This window comes from Stylophora pistillata, chromosome 10, assembly GCF_964205215.1.
Source record: "Stylophora pistillata chromosome 10, jaStyPist1.2, whole genome shotgun sequence".
Classification (NCBI taxonomy): domain Eukaryota; kingdom Metazoa; phylum Cnidaria; class Anthozoa; order Scleractinia; family Pocilloporidae; genus Stylophora; species Stylophora pistillata.
This window is the reverse complement of record NC_142528.1, coordinates 17923232-17945440: the sequence shown is the minus strand read 5'-3', so window position 1 is coordinate 17945440 and position 22209 is coordinate 17923232. Positions and strand designations below refer to the sequence as shown.

General features: G+C 38.8%; 1 protein-coding gene across 1 annotated transcript in view; it reads right to left on the bottom strand.

Annotated features, from left to right (window-relative positions):
* Window positions 1-15132, bottom strand: part of LOC111321889 (liprin-alpha-1) — a 28192-nt gene extending 13060 nt beyond the window's left edge. The window contains exons 1-13 of the mRNA XM_022924886.2: window positions 14574-15132; window positions 13874-13987; window positions 7691-7792; window positions 5501-5665; window positions 4929-5003; window positions 4424-4555; window positions 3925-4026; window positions 3483-3608; window positions 3077-3223; window positions 2628-2762; window positions 1031-1114; window positions 378-509; window positions 26-88 (exon numbers count right to left, since the gene is read on the bottom strand). Of these exons, the coding sequence (XP_022780621.2) occupies window positions 26-88; window positions 378-509; window positions 1031-1114; window positions 2628-2762; window positions 3077-3223; window positions 3483-3608; window positions 3925-4026; window positions 4424-4555; window positions 4929-5003; window positions 5501-5665; window positions 7691-7792; window positions 13874-13987; window positions 14574-14807 (1611 nt within the window). The 5' untranslated portion in view covers window positions 14808-15132. The remainder of the gene's footprint in view (window positions 1-25; window positions 89-377; window positions 510-1030; window positions 1115-2627; window positions 2763-3076; window positions 3224-3482; window positions 3609-3924; window positions 4027-4423; window positions 4556-4928; window positions 5004-5500; window positions 5666-7690; window positions 7793-13873; window positions 13988-14573) is intronic.
* Window positions 15133-22209: the final 7077 nt, after the last annotated feature.

Genomic DNA, 22209 nt, shown 5'->3' with positions numbered 1-22209 from the left:
TGACAATTGCACCTTTACTTCATACCTTTTCTCTTTGAAGATCTTCTACTTGTGATTTCACAGCTGTAAGTTCTTGATTTAAAGCAGTCTAGCAGAACATTACAGACAGACATAGCCATATTAGAAAATTGTAAGGTAATACATGTATGAAAATTTTGAATAGTTTTTCATTGTTAGAATGTGCTGAATTTCAAATGTAATTGGGAAAAATGTGTGCCAAAAAAAAAAAAAAAAAAAAACTCTTCATCCAGGTGGCAGTTTTGTTCCTATCATAAGCTTCAATGATTTCTAAAATTTCTTAAAACAAAAATATTATTGAACAGAAACCAATAATCAGGCATCTCCCCACAAGCAATGCATTTGAATAAATGACAAACCTTCTCCTCTAGCGCAGTCATGCGCTCCTTAAGGTGCACCTGTAGTCTCTCATTGGACTCGCCCAACAGCTTATCAATTGTATTAGACAATCTTGTGTTGTGGTCTTCATTCATCTTTTCTCTTTCACGTGCCTAAAATAAAACAAACTTTACTATAAACTGTTGATATTACTTCACTAACTCAATGCATTTTATCAGATTTACTTATACCAAATACATGTAATAAATATTCCTGGTTGATAGGAGCACCATGGCCCCATCTTTTCCAAGACTGTGACACAGTGACCCCAAACAAGGCTCTTGTGAACTTTTTGATTATGAAACGCCTACATTCATTGAGCATAAATTTTGCAGGACCAAGCCTCTCATCTGTGAATTTGGTGTGGACCCAATGGCGACATATTCTTAAAAAAATTTCTTAAACAAGACTTCACTCAGGCTTATGTGGGATACGTTGAACACTATTCAACATATTATAATTACCACATAAAAGCTTTCAGAAACAGACTTTGTTTTTTCAAAGTGTAGTATCCAGAATAAAAAAAAATTGATGCAGTACACAAACAGCCAACACAACACATCATTCCCATCATATAATGTTATGTTTAAATTGCACAACATGACCAATACACCCCTTCCCACCCCTCCCTCACCCTGTTGAGCTCTGCTTGTAAGTCCTTAACCTGGCTCTGTAACTGTTGAACAGTCTCTTCAGCTGTGCCTTGTTTCTCTGCAGCCTTGAAACACAATCAAAACTGTGTTATTAGTATATGGACCAAAGCCCTACAAAGATTATTGATTGCAACTAGATATAGTTTAGGGTTCTACTTCTTCTTCCCCTTAGACAGCATGCCCCAAAAACAAATTGTATCGTAAAAATACAATGCTTTTGGTTATTCATGTATTTATAATTAGCAACAAAAATTACATTCAAACTTTTTTCTCCTTGTTTCAAAATGTTCTGTGGCATATCATCAAAACATACATGTAGGACTGTCATGGAATGAAATATTTGGTAAGTTGTTTCTTTACCATGCATGTAAGTGATTCTAACCCTTCATTCTTCATAGGTTATAAGGCTTAAGGTGGTACCAGAGGCTAACTCAACCTTTTTGGAATGCTTTTATTTTCTAACATCTAAAAGAATATTGTTTAAAAAGCCTGTTTGTGAAATCAGACAATTGAAAAATGTGCCATTTTCGAAATACACGAGATAGAAGTTTCTTTTCAAAGGACAAATCTCACAGCAAAACAGAGATGTGATCCTGGTCTAATGGTGTTTGCGATTCACACAGATTTCCATCAGATGACATTTCTGACACATCAATTTCATAAGTAACCATTTGGTAATGAAATATGGAGCACTTTTTTACACTTTATCAGGAAAGATCACTTTATCAGGAAAGATTTCTCAACACTGCAAGATAGGTGTCACTGCTAGAGATAGTGCAAATGTCTATAGTCTCATGTTCCGACTGGTTTTGTGATAATAGCAAGATGAATGTGGTGATTATGACCATTTATATCATGCTACTTTGTATTTACTGCTACAGCCACTTATCACTGGCTTACACAATATGGCGACGGAAAGAAGAAAAGTAAACATGATTATTCTGATGAATTCTGTAAAAGATATTGGCACTTTTCACTATTTAATTAGTACAGCTACGTTGTGTCATGCCACTGCAACAGCATTATCTCAGGGAAGATTACTTCTTTCGATCTGAAAATTGGCAAACCAAAACTACATACAGTGAGGAAAATTTACACTACAAATTGACCAAATGAGAAGGTATTGGATCTCAACCTTAATTTTTTTTTTTTCATCTTTTGACAATAAAATTGTCAAAATAAAATATTTTTTGGCAGACTGCTGTGAAACCTTTCATTTGTTTACCTTTTTGCATGTGCAAAACCACTCTGAGAAACACTTAATGGCCTCAGATTTAGAGAAGTTCTTTTCCAAAATGGCCTTTTGGACACACCCCTAATTCCATGAAATTCCAAATAATTCATGACACCCAGCGAAATAATTTTTTTTCTCCCAAATATAAGTGAAATCATAAATCATGTGTGAAAATTAAAAAATATGGCTACAAATCTATCTCAAGATATTTTATTCTCAAATTGGCAAAAATCCACCAAATTAGCCTCCAGTACCGCCTTAAATGACTAGGGAAATGCAGTTATCTGTATTTCAAAAATAATTTCCTGACTGCTCTTACCATAAAACTAACTGGAAGTTCTCACCTCATTCAAAGCTGCCATTCGAACAGCTAGCTCTTCTTCTATTTTGGGTAAAGCTTCAGCTTTTCGTAAAGACTGGTTCAGGTTCTGTTCTGCTAGTTCTAGTTTTTCTTGCTGACACCTTAATTTCTCTTCAGCCTGTTGAATATTAAGTATTAAACTACTAAAAAACTGTATACTCAGTGAAAAAAAAAGCGTGTTGCCAATATCAATAACTGATGTTTCAACTTTTTGTAATTTGTCAATCACAAAAAAATGGGCCATGTTACAGTTGTGTACTTAGTTGTCAGGCATTTGTGATAAGAGACTAGTGTCTAGTTAGCACGATAACAAAGTAATTTTCATTTGAAAAGCAGCAATGCTTGTATCATAACGAGGTCACCCTTAGCCTCACTCTTGTTCAAAGGCTTGGCAACCAAGCACACAACAGTAAAATATAATTTTTTTCCTACCTGGATAAGTTCACTTTCTTTGCTGGCAAGTTCAGTTTCCAGTCTTTCATTATCATCATTCAGTGCAGTGACCTCATGTTGAAGTCGTACATAACGCTTCTCAAGGGTTGCTACTCTATCCTCCATGTCTGATTTCTGTGCTGCTGCCTGTTTGTAGACAAATAAATTCAAAATAAATTCATCAACTTGGAAAGAGAAACAATGAATTAACAGTGCTGAATTCTAGATTGGAAGTGAGGGGTTAGAGCCTGGCTTGTATGTAGGACTTGTGTGTAGGACATGCTACTCAGCCATCATTTGGGCTTGTTGTGTAGTGAAGCAGGGGATGTGATGAAGGAGAACAAATGGCTACAGAGTTAACTTGCAAACAAATTTCAGGAAAATTTTCACTTAAATGTCTACATACCTCATCTAAATCTCGTTCTAGTCTTTGAATGGAGGCATTTCCTCTGTCAAGCTGTTTATTACATATTCGCAATTCTTCTTCAAGTGTTGTACATCTCTCTTTCAAGTCCTTGTTTTCTCTTGTGAGCTAAAAACAAAGTTGACTTCAGAATATAAGCAAGCAACATTTCCAGATTAATAAAGGTGTTCTGAAAAGGGAAAGCTTCAGTTACTTTTTGATAAGGGATTTTGCTCATCATATTGCTCACTTACATGGAAATACACAGCCCCCTAGAGTGAAAGTTGCTGCGTTCAACCACATCCTAAATGTTCAAGGGTTAAAATTAACCCATCCTTCACAAAAATCTCAAACAGATAGTAGAAAGTGAGTAGATAGCAAATACCAGCCACAAAGGAGCTCATTAATCAGCTAAGTTGGTATCATAACACAAAACATCTGTTACCCGCTCCACTTCCTTTGTCCTCTTATCCAAGAGGAACTGCATCTCCTCCATTTGCTCTTCATGAGCTGTCACATCAACACTAACTGGTCCATTGGAAAGATGCTGTATAAAACAAAAATAGGGTAGTGATGCAAGACTGTGCTGCATGGTAATACAGTTGTAAATTACGTGTACCTGTATCCACAGTAATAAGAGACCAGCAAGTACAAAAGCATCCCAATGGAAATAAGCAAAATTTCACTACTGAAAAAGTCAAATTCTTTTTACAACTTCATAACCAGAAGATTTATTGCATACATGTCAACCAAAAATTATTATTGAAACAATCCAAATGTAGGTTATCAGTACAGTATTTGGTTTTCAAACAAACAATTGTTCTGTGAAAAGCTAAGAGAATAATTGTTTAATCAGTGGTGCCAGGATAAGGTACATGTACCTTTCGATTACAAATTACTTAATTAGTCAGTTTAGAAAAATCAAAAAGGACTAAAATGCTTACCTTCTCTCCGTTAGAATTGTCATCACCGTTTTCTAGACAGTTTTCACTTGATGCATGAAGTTTTTCTTCAGTTCTTATTCTCCTAAGATTCCGCAGTCTGATGTCTTCATTTTCTTGTTCAAGCTCTTTGAGCTACAACAAAAAAAAACAGAGAGAAAAATGTAACTTAAAAGATTGTCTCTGGATTGGAAAATGTCTCTAGAAACTAAAAAGGAGAACAGTCTAATTTATTTAACAGAAATATGTTTGTGAGAACTAAATCACTGCTTGCCATCCTGGAGGTATGATTCGACTTGAGAATACTACCTTATAAAATTGGAAAAAAAGGAAAATTTGCCTCATTCCCAGCATGACAAGGTGGCACAAGCTTGTCCACATTTTAGGTCAATTACCTTAATCACAATTTACTTGAGAGGATCTGTTTCTGACTCTTAATCCACATAATACAAATGGTTTAACTTCTAAAAGAACAACAATCATAAAAGAGGATTGAGAAGTCAAATACCTTTTCTCTTGTTTCTTCTAGTTCTGCTTCAAGTGCATTGTTCTTGTCTACAGCTTGTCTTAGTCTTTCACGTACCTACATGTATACAATTATCCCCAATTCAATTAAAAGAACATGTCATCAGAAATATAATTATCAATGATATATCAAGGTTGTGCTCTAAGGAAAATTGAACAGAGCCCAGTGCTCTGAAACTGTGAAATCCAGGGTGCCCAGCATATGCTTTCTATCAAAAAACTAAAATTCTTGAGTCGCCCAAGGGCAAAAGTACGGGCCACCCGGCGTTGTTAGACCACAGCCTCATAAATAAAAACCAATACGGGTATCTTTTGTAAGAAAAGTACTCATCAGAAATAAGTAATCCTGATTAGTTGGTAAAAAAGTTATAAATAACCGTGGCTGTTCCTTTCAGAGATCCATCTGAGATAACCACAAACTCATCAAAAATTCCCCAATATGAAAATAGAGCCATGGCAAAACAAGATAATAATGCAGTGTATAGCTCTAGAGTTGTTTACATACACTCTTAAAATAACATTCTGCAAAGTAACAAACAGGTCGCCAAAGCTGACCTTTTCATCCAAAGCTTTATGATGTTCAAAGAGAGATTTGAGAGCCTTGAGAACTTCCACTTCTGAAGATACTCCCCCAGTTGTGGCTGCTTGTCGCTTAACAACTGTCATTCTCAGGGATCTTTCATGCCTTGCTACTAAACATTCTAGATGTTCCAAGAGAAGCTGCGAAAGAGTTGAAAAAAGCACCAGTCAATCCCTTTCATTGAATGGAATTTAACACTTACTCTGCAATATCTGGTACTCTGTTTGCAACCCAAAAGAGTGGTCAGTACTTAAATAATGCACAAAGCAATAAATTAACCCTGTGAACCCAAGGAGTGACTACCATCAAATTTCTTGTTACACTATCACCCCAAAGTTACACATTAGGGCCATGAGAATAAATGAAATGATCACCAATCAAGGAGCTCTTGATTGTCAAACAAATTCTCCTTGTCAGCACATCAAATGTAAAAACAGTATGGAGAATATGAATAGTGATGTGAGGGTGTAATTGGTTAAATCAGCCCAATTGCATAAACAGTCACAATTTGATTTTAAACCCCTGAATCAGTTTTAACTTTTATGTCAGAGAGATGGATTACCTTAAATTGAATTAAAAAAATACACTGTATATTAGAACTCTGAAGGAAATATATAATTTTTATATTCCATAAATTCTATTTCGTAAAATAATTATCAACAAATCCAAGACAAAACAAATAGGACAAAGTCAGTCAATATCCTATCAGTATGAGCTGTGTGTATGCCTACTGTTTGTTAGATAGCAGAATTACAGCATATTTCAAATTGGTCTCTGTCAGTTAGGTTTCTATCAGTTAGGTTTCATCTAAGATATCTGTCAGTGCCAGGATGGTGCAGATTGATAAATAGAGGTGAGATAAGATTTAGGTGTCACTTTAACCTGATAATGTTTGGATAGAAAGCACAAGCTGTGAAATATTGCAGACTGAAGTCAACAATCATGGACAAACGTCACATTTCATTTGAAGCTGACTTTAAATTGACAAGGGAGTTATGCCCTTCTTTTGTTTCAAAAGGCGGATCTTTCATCCACCTGGGGCAGAATTTTAGATCCCTATAATTTCCATAATCTTAGACTTAGTTTGAGGGTGATAAAAAGGGTGATAAACAGACCTAAATGCAACATTATTTGAAGAGTTTCCCAAAACCTTTGGTGGAAAATGGGGAATTTGTTTGTTTTTTACTTGAGGGGAAGGGGCACATAAAATCACTATTGTCCTAACACAGTTACATGAAAGTATCATGCCCTCCTACTCAAGAATTTTTAGGACCAGTGTTTATACATCTTCAATTTCCATCAATTTTTTGAGAATAATTCTGACACAGTGAAAGAGAAGTGGTCAATCTTTGTGATTGATGATATACTTATGAAAGAGAAGGAATGAAAAACACCTGGTGCCATCTTTGGAATGGGCCCAAAAACCTAACAGACCACACAAAGTGCAACAAAGATGTTTTAATTGCTTTAAGCTGGCAAAAATAATGAGGTCCTTAGCATTCATACTATTCATTGAAAAAAATGAAATGGTGTTTAATTTCTCTTTTTGACTTAAGAAGGGGCGGAGGAGGAGGAGGCGGAGGAGGCAGAGAAGGAGGAGGAAGAGGAGGAGGAGGAAGAGGCAAATATCTGCAGGAAGGAAGTAGGTAGATGTGGGAAGTAGTTAAGACCCTTTAGCAGCCAAGGATTCAGAGAACTAGTAAAAGTAACTCTAACAGCATATGCACATTTGTGATAATGCAATTAAAGTTCTTATCATAAAAGTAGGTCAAATAAAGGAAGTTGGTGGAGTTGATCAGGCAGAGGGAAAGACATGGTGGGGGGGGGGGGGGGGAGTTAAATGAGGGGGCTGATATACTAAAGGAAGTGACTTTGAGAGAGGCAATAAAAGGATGGTTACCATTTGAGTGACTTTGATAAATGTTGTCCACAGGCTCAAATATGCATAACCACTCGAGCATGAATTGGTAAAAAAGAGGTTCCTAACCCTTAGAATTCTGGATTTGATTAACCTGTAGTGTCTCCAAGCATTTTCGATATTTTACCCTGAGGTCAAATTTTCATGAAATCCAAAATCTTACTAAGAAGGGACTGTTCAACAGACAGGACATTTGCAATTTACATTTGGGGAGGTAAAGAGTTGTTGAAAAGTGAAGAATACTCACTCTTGTGTTACATCTCTCTGACTTCAGTTCACTTATCTCCTCATCCTTTTCTAAAAGTTGTTCCCGGGCTTGGTTTAGCTCCTTCAGCATTGTTGCAAAGTCCTACATTACAAAAAAGATGCTGATTTAGTCTGTATTGAGGCCAAAGGCACATCACAAACTTGATCTTCATATAAGCAGTGAACTTAAGTCAGTTAGTGGTGAAGACTGTATGACTGGTTTAAAAAATTCAAGCTAACAAATCATATGCAAACCTATGGCTATAGTAAAGGCTGATAGTTTCGAAAGAAACTGTTTGGAGCTGCGTCGGTGGGAGTAACGAAATAATTTGGATATATCAACAAAGTTGAAATGGTAAATTAACCACCGTAATGATTACAAAAGCTGACATTTCGAGCGTTAGCCCTTCGTCGGAGCGAATAGAGGAATTGTGGGTTGTGTGTGCTTTTAAAAGCAGAAAATGGAGCTACGTTATTGGTGGGAGCATGGCAACGAGAAAAACATGAATAAATTAGTGGAATGAAAAGCGTTCGTTGATCCCTGTAGGATTTAGACTGCCGGTTTGAAAGATGAGCTTTTGTTCAACATTTTTATGGCTTTCCGTGCCACCTAAGTGCAAGGAAAGACCACAGATTGCCCTATGTTGCTTAGAATGATTAGGCAAATTAAAATGTCTAGTGACTGGTTTCGATGTGTCCTTGTCATTCCTTTCCACGTCTCGAAGGTGTTCTCGGAATCGGACACCTAGTCTTCTGCCTGTTTCGCTGATGTATATCTTTTTGCAATAAGTGCAAGTTATGCAATAGATTACATGGGCGGAGGTGCATGTGAAGTGATCGGTGATCTTAATGGATCGTTTCGGTCCTGATATTTTATCAGTGTTGTGAATGAAAGGACACGTTTTGCATCGTGCACGAGCTCATTTAAAAGTGCCTGGTTGGTCATTAGTCTGAAAAGAACTTCTGACCAAAAAATTGCCTATGTTTTTGTCGCTTTTGAATGAAATGAGCGGAGGCTGCAAAAAGATAGTGCTTGTCTCTGGATCGTTTTGAATTTAAAGTTTTTAAGAATGATGGATTTAACTGAGTGGTTGTGAGGGTGAAATGTGAGAGTGAATGGAATGCGGTCGGTGACCGATTCCAAGAACACCTTCGAGACGTGGAAAGGAATGACAAGGACACATCGAAACCAGTCGCTAGACATTTTAATTTACCTAATCATTCTAAGCAACATATGGCAATCTGCAATCTTTCCTTGCACTTAGGTGGCACAGAAAGCCGTAAAAATCTTGAACAAAAGCTCATCTTTCAAACCGGCAGTCTAAATCCCACAGGGATCAACGAACGCTTTTCATTCCACTAATTTATTCATGTTTTTCTCGTTGCCATGCTCCCACCAATAACGTAGCTCCATTTTCTGCCTTTAAAAGCACACACAACCCACAATTCCTCTATTCGCTCCGACGAAGGGCTAACACTCGAAATGTCAGCTTTTGTAATCGTTACGGTGGTTAATTTACCATTTCAACTTTGTTGATATATCTCAATTATTCTATGGCTATAGTAGCCTAGATACTGACATATTTGCACCCTTTAGGTTTTTATGGGATTTTATTTTAAATTCTTGCTGGCTCTTTGTAATTCTGACCTTTATCTTGATTAGTTTAAAAGCAATTCAACTGAAAATTACTCTAAATGGTACTAAGCACTCCTATGAAGGTATCTCCAACAGTGACCACCTCACACCCAGAGGCTGAAGGTTTTTGGATCAACAGATCATTGTCAAGTGGGACTCATGGATAATCAAAGTTAACTGTATTTGATTATCCCGAGGGTGCTTTCAAAGAACAAACTCTGCCAAAGAGTCTGATAACTCAGATCAGAAAATATTTCAATAAGGAAAAAAAGGGGACCTCAAATGGTATCTTTTAGCAGAAACTGCAAGTAATTAAGACTTGGGCTGAATTTTTTAAATGAACCATAAGATTTCTACCATAAAACTGCGGAGAGGACATGCAGTGGCTGTGCTAATAAGCTAGATTACTTCTAGAAATACAAGCTAAATAAGCTATCTTCTGTATATCTACTTTGCATAAATGCTTGCACATTTATGCAGATACTGAAGAAGCTTAGGATTTTTTAACCACAATCTGACTAAATAAGATTTATTGCTTTTAAGAGATGGACATTAACTAAGTCTTGAGACAACATATAACATCATTCAAATAATGTGATTCTCTCCATTGCGGAGCACAAACAGACCAAAATATGCTATGTACAACACAATATAATTTGAATATATCAACAAAGTTGAAATGGTAAATTGGCCACTGTAACGATTACAAAAGCTGACGTTTCGAGCTTTAGCCCTTCGTCGCAGCGATTTTTCGCTCCGATGAAGGGCCAACACTCGAAATGTCACCTTTTGTAATCATTACGGTGGCCAATTTACCATTTCAACTTTGTTGATATATCCAAATTATTTTGTTACTCCCACTGACGCAGCCCCAAACAGTTTCTTTCGAAACTAACAGCCTTTATTCATATGTACAACACAGTTTGATCAAAACACTCCAATAAAGATAGAAGCTCTTGACCTCAAGTCACAAAGAAATCTTCCTCATGCAGAACTAGTGGTATAGCCTCTACATTTCTAAAAACTGTCTCAGCTCATTTTGGGTTCCATTATAACAAGTTATCTACATGATTTTGAAATTTCACAACAGCTACATTCCACCACATAATTTCTATACAATGGTTGGTAAAATTGGATTGTACACCTATAGCTTCATCCATACATAATATCAAATAGAGGCATTGCAAAGACTTAAAAAAAAAGGGTGAACCTTGGTAAATTTTTTCCATACAAGATGTCTATTCAAGTATGTTTTGTACAAATGTACATTACATATAATCAACAGTAAAAATACAACTTGAGAGATTGGCACTGATTCAATGCTATTCAGGATACCTGAAAAATAATTTCAACTTCAACCCCATTTTTATTACATTTAAAAATTCTAATCCACAGTTACTTACACTAAATAGTGTTCAGCAACTTTAATAATTAGCAATTCCTCTGACATTATGATTTTGAGCATAACTTTCTCCTAACAATGCTTGCATACAACTTCCAAATATAACCAATCAATGGCTGACCCAAGTCTAATAATGTTAACAGTGTTTAATTTGCCTAGAAAATAAACAAATATTCTTTGTTTAATGTGCCAGTAAATTAAATGTTTTGATGGAAAAGGAAGGTGCCAAGCAAATAGAGGAAGCAAGTAGACAGACTCACTTAACATCCATGACTATAAGATTTATTCAAACAAAATCATATTTATATACTTTTTCCACTCAATGTAGCTATATATTTCAGAGCAAAGCCTGAGGGTAAAATATGACATCTTAGTGTAAACTTGTCCATCTGAAAGATGTTAGAACTAACTTAAAAACTAAGTGCAGGGAAGAGAAAGTAGTTGCACTAGGGTTCAACTTTGGAGCTTATGGCATTGTTCAATATACCAGGGTCTTCTTACAAGATGGATTAATTTTACCATGGTTCTACCATATCTACCGAACCTTATAAATGGCAGTTTTTGTATAATAAGTAGTTAGTGAAAATATCTCTTCACTCGGAAGGATACATCCCCAACAGATTAGTTAATAGAGAATCTCCAGTGGATTGTTTTGAACTATCATTTGACCCTTGGAACCTTATTAGTATAAAGATCTACATGTACTGTTATTTTTCCTTGAAGTTACACGAAAAGCAGGGAAAAGCAAAAAAAAAAAAAAAACAATTCAGTGAGCTCTTTAAAGGTTATTTCAAGTTAAAAACTCTTTTTACTAACTTACTGTTGAGCCAAAAATGTTTAGTTAGTTTTGGTCACACTTTGGTCACACTTTGATTTCAATCTATTATTTTATTATGAAGATTTTACTACTCTTAATTAAAACATTTATTTAACAGGATTAAGCCATGCTTCAAGTAACCACTTACTTGAATGATGATTGCATTCATTCATGCACTTTTGTCTGTGATTAATTTAAAAAATTTATATTTTACAGGTATATGTGATAAGCAGGCTATGATTAATAGTGCAGAGCATTTGTACTAATAATCATGATGGACACAATTAACTCTAGACCCACTAAAGTCAGAAAAGTAATTAATTAAAATTTAACTTAATGGCTATCATCTTGTTTGAATTTAATTTAATGGCCATCATCTTGTTTAAAGTTTAAGTCAAACTCAATGAAGGGCTTCACTTTCAATATAAATTCGGAGTATCAAGAAAAAATTTCAATCGTATTTTACACCCACACCATAACAAAAGATTAAGTGCACAAATTTAATTTGGAATCAAATCAAGAAATTGTACATGCTCAAGGGAAAAAAAATTGTCCAGACAACAATTGTGACAGTGATAACTTGAGTTAATTTTGTTGCTTGTTATGTAATTGATGAGCTCACAAATATAAAATGCTGAATACACAAGATATGGGCTTTGATCAAATTAATTACATTTTAGCCCTGGATTTGCAGAAATAATTAATAAAGTTAATCCTGAACACAAAGGAACATAAAATTGCCTTGCAATTAACACAAATGTGATTCCACATGAACGTTTGCACTTCATATTATTGAGTGTCTTTATAACCTTCCTTGAGATCAAGTACAAGTACTGTTCAAAGTGAAGCCCACAAACTGTTTAGTTTTTATGGAGATGATAAATTCATCTAATTTGCAAAAAAAAAAAAAAATGAATTTGAAACCCACACCGTGACTTTACAACATTTATTTACATATCAACAAAGTTCTGTTTGCCCTTTGCAAGGTAGGACGTATATTAAATTTCTGTTTGTCCTCGGCAAGGTAACAGCGAGTGATGCCAAGCAAATTGGAATTCCCTAATCACTCGTTATCAACACTTTATCGATGAGCGTGCAATATAAGGCGCGACTGAACCTCTTGGATTACACATATAACTTACGACAGCTTTCCATGTCTGCAACATTTCGGCACCGCTTAACATGCACAAACTCAACAATTACCGATCATGCATTTATTCTCATGCAAATCAAACTGAAGGGTTTCGTAAACACGCTACTGTCTTAAACAAAAAGGTTACTATCAACCGCGAGACGTTTATCACAAAGGATAATAGTTGTATAAAGGGTCATTCCTAAATATCGTGACATGCGAGCCACGAAAAAAAATTCTACACATCATGTTCAAGTGCTAAACATCACCGAGGCTCGAGGGTCTTTATGATAAAGAATTCGTCAGCTGAGGGTTAAAAAGCAAACAGTGCCATCTTTGAGCAAAACAGCGATTAAATTCCACGGCAAATTACAATTGATTGATAAGTCATGATCAGTGCTATTAAAATTCAACGATCCAAGACCTAGTGAAAAGTAGAGTATACCACATGGTGACCGACTCACCGGAAATACACACTAAGGTACTTTGAAAAGAAACGAAAAACTTGGGAAAAAGAGTTTAAAATTCCAGGCTAGTTCAAGCTGCGAGAAGTGTTATCAAGCAAATGGAAACGTTATTTTGATAACATGGTTCATCGACGAAATGAAGAACAAACAATATGACACGAGCCATCAAGCAAACGAAGTCACCTCATAAAAGCATTCTTAAAGAATTTTTCTCCGCGAAAACACGACATTCATCTGTTTTCGGGTAAGCGTTGAGGAAAGCGCTCTGTATGATCAAAGATATTCATTCATGCAAAACAAACAAGGCAGAGAGGAACTCTGCTATTTCTAACTCAAATAGAGACAAATTAAGAACGCAATATTTGAGATATCAAACGTATTTAATATTCGACACATGGAATTAACGTAAACGTAACAGATGAGGCTAAAAAGCAGAAAACAACTGTTTTCGAAGGAAAAGTGAAGGCTTCTATTTCTAAAATTCTACGTAAATTAATTTAAAGATCACGGATTGGACAAAGGTTCCCTACAGTATTGTTTACAAACTCCTTGCACCAAAAGCATAACTCGCTTTCTCCCAGAAGGGTTCTGTGGGGAAAATTATTCTAAAGAAAGCGAAGGAATTACTAATTAAAATAATACCTGCTCCTTTTAGTGATGGGTTTTTAGCGGATCGCCAAGGCCTGCAGTACCAAGGCTGTGCAGAAAAACAAAAGTTAATTGCACTTACCTCAGCTAGGACTCGAACTCGATTCTTTTTGCCCGATTCTTCTTTCAAATTATTCCCCGACTCCGTAATAATCCCATCTAGACCAGCTAGCCTTTCAATTAGTTGATCATCACCCTACAAATAAAAAGAGTTCTAACGGATAAGATCAGAAATCGTTTTACACACGTGTGAGATCCTGTAAGATAGTTGTTCTCAAGACAGATTTAATTTGGTGAGGCAAAAAACGAGAACGTAGCGCAAAACATAAATATGCATGACTTCCGTGGAATATAACATAAACTCATCGGTAAATTATAAGTTCACGAGCCACAAACTTGCGTTATCACCTCGTTGGTTGACTCTGGTACTTCACACTATGAAGAAACAGGCATTCTCGCTCATAGTGTTGAGGAATGCAGCTTCATCGACACACGACAATCTATAGATTCTTGTCGTATTCTGGAATTTTATTTTCGTTCGATTAAACCTACAGATTAGACCAACGCTGTTGCTAATCGAAAGGGTTTCTTGTTAAAATGCTCCACAGACACTTCTTCGTGTGGAATAATGCCCGTGTGCTCTGAGTGAGTAAACACTCGCTACCTGAAATGACACTCAATTACAGATCAAATATGGCGTATTTGAGTTAGCCAAACGAATGAATGGCCTAACCTCAGACCGGTAAAATAGCGATTAAAATAGAGGTAAAAGTCTCCCTTACATCATTTAGCACAGTTTCCAAATGACTCATCAGACCATCCTTCTCTTTTTGACATTCTGTCAACTTTGCTCTTGTGAGCGCCAGCGAATCTTGAGTTTCGCGAAGAGTTTCCATCAGCTTGTCCCGTTCGTCGAGCATATTAACCATAAGTTGCTCGAAGTTTGTCTCCTCATTTTGCCCATACTGTATCTCTGGCGGGTCCTCAGAGATCGTAGGCATTATATCGCACATCATTTTGGCGACAGAACGTAACGCTGAATCTCGGAGAAAACCAGATCAAGTGAATGAACTATTTGACGTACAATTACATGGCCGTAAGGGGTAACCGGCGAATACTTCCTCTGGTTAGCGCGCAAACGGGCGATGGAATCTGTTTTCCGCGCTTCCCTCCACCATCTTGCGAGATATGGATGTGTTGCACTTATTAGCAGCTCTTTTTGTGTCAGTGCAGTAGCTTGAGAGATGGTAAATCGCTTTTCTGGCCGTAATTCAGTCGACAATCGCAAAAGAACAAGATACATACACACAACTCAGAGAGCAACTTGCAGCGTGTATCCCAGTAGACCCCGCGCGCTTGGCGTGTTCTCGCCACCTGTCAGAACTTCACAACAGAGGAAGACCAATTTTTCGTGGGTTCGAAAAAATTCTGCCCACACAAAAACACTTGAAAATCTTAGATTTTAAAACTCGTCAAATAGTTCATATGCGTGGCTTAAGAGATTCCCGATAAACAACATCTTTCAATCCGTGTGGTGGCCGGGAAAAGATTAAATTTTTGACACTAGCCTAAAATAAGTTGCGTTGTGTTTATTTCGGCATATTGTTCACGCGGGATATTGTTTTAACGATATTGTTTGAGAAAAATGTAATATCCTAACCTTAACGTTCGATATAGGAATTGAACGAAATTTTTGTCCAACGAGAAAAAGAAATTATTAGATTGGAGGATAGTGAGCCAACTCTAGGAAGTCATGGTAGTGAAAATAAACTCAATTGTTGCGATGTTGTTATTTATTTCGAGTTCGCGCATACAATTATGGAAAGAAAGTAATCAATTTTAGCGCATTCCACAGATATCAAAGGTTTTCGTGTATTCCATAATGACTTTTCCATATGAATAATTGTGTAATTACTTAACGATAAAATGTAAGATGAAAACCGGCTTCAGCAATTACGGAGAAAAAAATATTTTTATCTCGCGGGATTTCACGGGATGCTCCTATCTCGCGCGTCGGCAAAAATCAGACGCCCAGACACTCGTCTGGAGAACACTTGATGTAAATCAACACTTACTCTTTATTACATTTCACTTAGCGATCCTTGCTTTTTTTTTTTTTTTGCAGTTAAGGGAAAGAGACCGTACGCAGTACCGGAGAACAAGGTCTACTGGCTTAGTTTGCGGAAGGCGAAATACGAATGCCTATGGTCAGTTGATCATCATTGAAAATCGATTTACGATACATCTCTCATCATCTTCGGGTTGTAAGTTGAGGAATCCGGATTAATCGAATATTAAAATAACTTACTAACCTTGGGGAAAAATAAGATAAAGCAAGCTATTCTAGACAAAACATGCGATAAAATCAGGACTGAAATGAGATGACATGCCCTCCTCGCTTGATTTGTAGTGTCTTCCTTATTTTTGCAATTTCACTGGACCAGTGAAAATTATTTATCACCAGTGGTTTCGAATTCATAAAATATAAATGCTCCTTAGGATTAACTGCAAGAAAATTGACATTTCTCCTAGGACTTAATTGTTTTCATTTTAGCCTGTGTAAATTCTGATTGATCACTGGACTTTCGAAAAGAATTGAAAGCTGATAAGAAATATTTTGCCTTCGTTCTATGCTATTGATCTCGATAAATCTCACACGGGGTGCAGTCAAAAATTTTTTGATCTTGATGAAAATCACCGATTAAATGACGGGTGTACCGCATAACATACTATTTTAAACTTTAAATTATCTTTCCCAACATATAAATACTTTGTGTTCAAGATATATCGGCCTTTTATCATGGTAAATTTTTGCGGCCATGGTTATTAGTTCTCATGGGCAAATATAGTGTTTACCAGTTGAGACCATGTGGAAAGCCCGTCAGAAAGGCGGCGGAGCGTGGGTGGTTTATCGTAAACCAAGCCAAACGCACACCCCTGCTCCAATTTCCATATGGCACCAGCGAAACCTCTTTTCAATCGCGACAGTGTCTGCGTCCGTGACTGATTTACGACAATGTATTAATGGACCTTTGTTCCGCCAAATGCGATCTTATTGTAACGATTAGAAAAAAAAAGTTAAAAAAAAAGTTAAAAAAAAGTTACGCGACTGAACATTTTGCAAGCCAAATCTATGATGCGCGTAACGTCTTGGAGGAGGGGAGTGGGTGTTCCTTCAATTTTTCGTGACCCCCCCTTTTTCGGGTTCATTGGATTGCTATCCAACAACTTACTGGGTCAAAATAGGGCAGAAAAATTATCAGACAGTTCTTGAGTACAACTTATCGAACTGGGCCCGAAGGGTGGATAACACAATCCAACGGATGAACCGCTATCCAACGGATAGAAGACCGGATAGCGTTGTTTACCCTTCCAACAACCGAAGCCTGATACACAATTTCCCCTGAAGTCAGTACAAGAGCAAATGCCTACTTGTCTCCTTATAAAGCCATTAACACAAATCTAAATGTCTCTCAAAAAAGAAACGACAACTTTGGGTTTAAATTTACAAGACATGTTTCGACATTCTCATGTCATCTTTAGTTGCAAATGAGCTTTTAACGGTTGTACATTTGAATTTATATTAAGGTACGTTACAAATTACGTGTCTAAATCTAAATGTAGTTGTTACAACTTCTTGGAAACACAAGTCTCCTTGTTCAAGACTGGCGCGAAAGTTTTAGACAATAGAGGTTTAAACATGTCATATATTTCTTCTGTACAGTTTTATCTCTAGCATAAATGAAACAAATGGATGTGGAAAATCCCAAGCCTAGGTTGATGATTTCGCTGGCAATGGTTTTAATTCTCTCCTCTGTCATGATTTCGATGGATATTTCATGTCTCTTTTGACTTCCTAGGGGTTATCAAATAGTTCATGTGATAATTTCTCAACATGTTAGCACCGCTTTCATTTTTACCAGCATATCCCGCGATGGCGAGATCTTTGAAATAACAAGCAGCGAAATCCTTTGTAAAACTTTTGCATGTAATGAGCCTCTATGAAAAAGGAAATAAGATCTCTTAGTTTCTAAGGAGTTTTATCAAAAGCTTGTTCTGTCCAGGAATGATTGAAAACAAAATTCTAGGTTCGATTTGGGTCAGGGACCCAACCGAGCCGGCACTCTTCTTCATATTTTGCGAGAAAGCCAACTTAAGGTAAATTTTGGGAAATCAGTCAACTAAATCCATTGATATATTGAAATTATTTCGTTACCCTCACCGACGCAGCCCCAAACAGTTTCTTTAGAAACTATCAGCCTTTATAAATCCATTGTCGTTGGCAAAGGTGGCTGACATTCTTTGCAAATAATTTAACGAGCTCCGAACCCTTTGTTTTGACTCTGGCCGCGCAATGGGCCTGGCAAGTTGGAAACCGGAATTGCACTGTCGCCGCAAACCAGCGCAGGGTCAACTATATTATTAAATGCGGCAGAAGATTCAACACTGTTGTGCTTTATGACCACAGTAGTTTAATAGCGTTGGTCGCACTTGGGCAAAGTTTTCAACTTTGCCGGCAAAAAAACCACAGAAAATTTGAAACCGCAACCGGAAAGCAAACTTTTGGTTTCAACTATCAGGGTCGCACTAGGTGAAAAAAATGTCAGTGATGACACTTTGATAAACCAGACACACGTTTATCGACGTCATGCGAGGAGCAGAATGTTGGACTGACCATCGACTCGTCAGATCTGTCGTCAAGCTATAAATCGCCCCCACTCGTCAGAAGAAGCCCAAGCTCAACCGGCCGTCATTCAACATCGCCAAACTCAACCATTCAGACCACCGAGACCACTTTGTGAACAGCCTGGACGACCAGATGACCTCCCACGGACCACTCACTGGAAGCCCTACACAACAATGGGACCAGTTTAGCTCGATGGTGAAGGAGGCAGCTCAGTCGATACTTGGTCCAAAGAAGAGAGTGCACCAGGATTGGTTCGATAAGAATAATCAAGCCATCACCCAGCTCTTAGACGAGAAGCAGAAGGCATTTGTGGCTTGGCAGAATGATCTTTCCTCCATCTCTAAGCGTGATCACTTCAAACACCTTCAGTACCGAGCCCAGACCACCCTACGCCACATGCAGGATGAATGGTGGAAGAACAAGGCCCAAGAAGTCCAACTATGGGCTGATATGAAAAACTCGAAGATGTTCTTCAGCACCATCAAGGCAGTGTACGGACCGTCCCGGCCTAACACAACCCCTCTCCTATCAACAAATGGTACTCTACTGAAGGAGAAGAACGCCATCAACGAAAGATGGAGGGAATACTTCAGCATCCTTCTCAACAGATCCTCTACTGTTAGCAATGAAGCATTGGACCAGATCCCCCAGAGACCCACAATAGACAGCCTCGACCTCCCTCCCAGCATGGAGGAGGTCCAGAAGGCCATCAAGCAGACCAGCTCAGGAAAAGCCCCTGGCAAGGATGGGATCCCTGCAGAAATCTACAAGGCTGCAGGACCAGTAACCCTTAACGCCTTCCACAGCCTCCTCTGCAGCATATGGGAGGAAGAGGACATTCCCCAGGAGTTCAGAGACGCCACAATCATCTCCCTGTACAAAAACAAGGGCAGCAAATCTGACTGTGGCAACTACCGGGGCATATCACTCCTGTCTATTGCTGGTAAGATCCTGGCGCGCATCATCCTGAATCGCCTGATCTTCAACATCTCTGAGCACAACCTACCAGAAGCCCAGTGTGGATTCCGTCCAGGCCGCAGCACAACTGACATGATCTTTGTGGTCCGGAAAGTACAGGAGAAGTGCAGGGAACAGAATATGGATCTGTATGCAGTATTTGTTGACCTGACCAAGGCGTTTGACACTGTCAACAGAGCTGCACTGTGGACAGTTCTTCAAAATCTTGGTTGCCCCAGGAAGTTTGTGACCCTGATCCGTCTATTTCATGACAGCATGACGGGTCTAGTGCTTTCTGGAGGTGAGGCGTCTGAACCCTTTGAGATTACCAACGGTGTGAAACAGGGATGTGTCCTTGCCCCAGTACTGTTTAACCTCTTCTTCGCCTGCGTTCTCAGCTACGCTGTCAAAGACATCGAGGACGGAGTATACATAAGGTACAAACTGGACGGATCTCTCTTTGACCTTCGACGCCTCAATGCTAAAACCAAGACAATTGAGAAACTGATCCTAGAGGCCCTCTTTGCCGACGACTGTGCCCTCAGGGCTCATACAAAATCCACCCTCCAACTCACTGTCGACAAGTTTGCTGAAGCATCCCGCCTGTTTGGCCTCACCATTAGCCTGGGAAAAACATAAGTGCTGTTCCAGCCCAGTCTTCTCGCAACAGACCACCGCCCATCTATCTCTCTCGAGGGAACGGAACTGAGGACTGTACAGAAATTCAAATACCTCGGCAGTGTCATTTCCAGCGACGGCTCCCTTTACAAGGAGAATAGCGCCAGGATCTGTAAGGCAAGGCAAGCCAAGCCCTGGGCAGACTGCGAGCTCGTGTGCTGAACCAACACAACATCCAGCAGTCTACCAAGCTCAGGGTCTACAAGACAGTTGTTATCACCAATCTCCTCTATGGTTGTGAGACCTGGACCCTATACAGAAGACACATCAAACTGCTGGAGAGCTTCCACATGCGGAGCTTGCGCTCAATCTTGGGCATCAAATGGCAGGACATGATCACAAACCTTGAGGTCTTGGACCGTGCATAAACAACCAGAATTGAGGCTGATTCTCAAAGCCCAGCTCAGATGGACGGGGCATACCATCCGAATGGACAGTGACAGAATCCCAAAGCAACTCCTCTACGGAGTGCTCAGTAAGGGAAAGAGAAAGCAAGGCAGGCCACTGAAGGGCTTTAAAGACTGCATCAAGGCCAACATCGCCTACACTGGCATCGCAACAAAACAGCTTGAGGGGTGTGCACAGGATCGCACTGGATGGCGTGCATTGACGCGCGAAGCAACAAAAGCCTTCGAAGCACACCGGCGAGCCAACGTCACTGAGGCTCGCGCTAAAAGGAAGGCAGCAGCAGAGACACCCAAACCTCCAGGCCAGTTTCCCTGCTCCCACTGTGGACGTGTTTGCCGTTCCCACCTTGGACTCCTCAGTCATCAACGAACCCACCCACGCACATAGACGTCATCATCGAGACCGATGGACCACCAATATAGGGAGAGAGCAGTGAGCTGAAAAAGGAAAACAAACTTTAAAAATATGCGTCCTGTTGAAGCATTGTTAATAACGATCACAGTGATGCTTATTCTTCTTATTCAGTTAAATCACGAGCACTTTTCTGTCTTTCGCATGATCTATGAAAGATGGGTTGACGCCTGTTTAACTGTTTTGACTGCCGCTATGATGAGGGCGAGAAATCGACGTCAGCGAAGATTACTTCGAACGCCATATGCCTGGTCAGTTCCGCGACCAGTCGAGTCGTTTGCTGTTTACTGACAAGCGATGACAGTTACCGCTGTGATAGCTATTGTTTAGCCCGAGTTTTCCGAAATCTGCCTGCTCCACCCAAGCACTACGGCGTCTTTGATGTTTTGGCCGGTTTTCAAAGTTTTTGCGAACTGGAAAAGTTAGGGTCGCATTAGGCAATGAACCCCGATGACAGATTTTTACAACAGTGACCACATTCACACCAAACTTTGCCAAGTGCGACCCATGCCTTATTAATGACGCTGGCTGCGGCTTTGATGCTGGTCTAGATTCCACACCTTCTCGGCGACATAATTTGAATATATCAACAAAGTTGAAATGGTAAATTGGCCACCGTTACGGTTATAAAAGCTGACGTTTCGAGCGTTAGACCTTCGTCGGAGCGAAGCGACACACACACACACATCGGAGCGAAACGACACACACACACACATCGGAGCGAAGCGACACACACACATACACATCGGAGCGAAGCGACGCACACACTCCTTGAAGATTGTTCGACCGCGCGCACGTGTGTAATAGACTACTGTTGGCAGTCATCATATGGGAACGGATAATTATTGAATCATCTAGTGATATACTTAAATAAAATGAAATCATAAAAACAAACAAACAAAAACTGGCACAGTACTGTGGAACTTCATGCGGATCGAGAAGGTAAATTCGTCAACAGTCAAATTATCGTGCTAAGCGCAAGCCGGGAGACTGAGCTCTAGTGAGCCTTTTTTAATGACCGGCTCGCTTTTAGAACCTTTCCGTGCATTGGTATGAGGAGGTGAAGATTCCAGTTTAGGGGGGGGGGGGGGGGACCTTTCAGCGATTTCTTCTTTCAAGAACACAATCACTGAGGTGTCTAAGAATAAAGTTTTAAAGGATTCAAAATAAACAATGCTCGCTCCACACAGAAGGTTAGTGCCGAGTGCAAATACTCTTTTTTCTGTATCTGAAGCCGGAAATTATATAAAGAAGCTTGATTATTTAATCAAAAGACA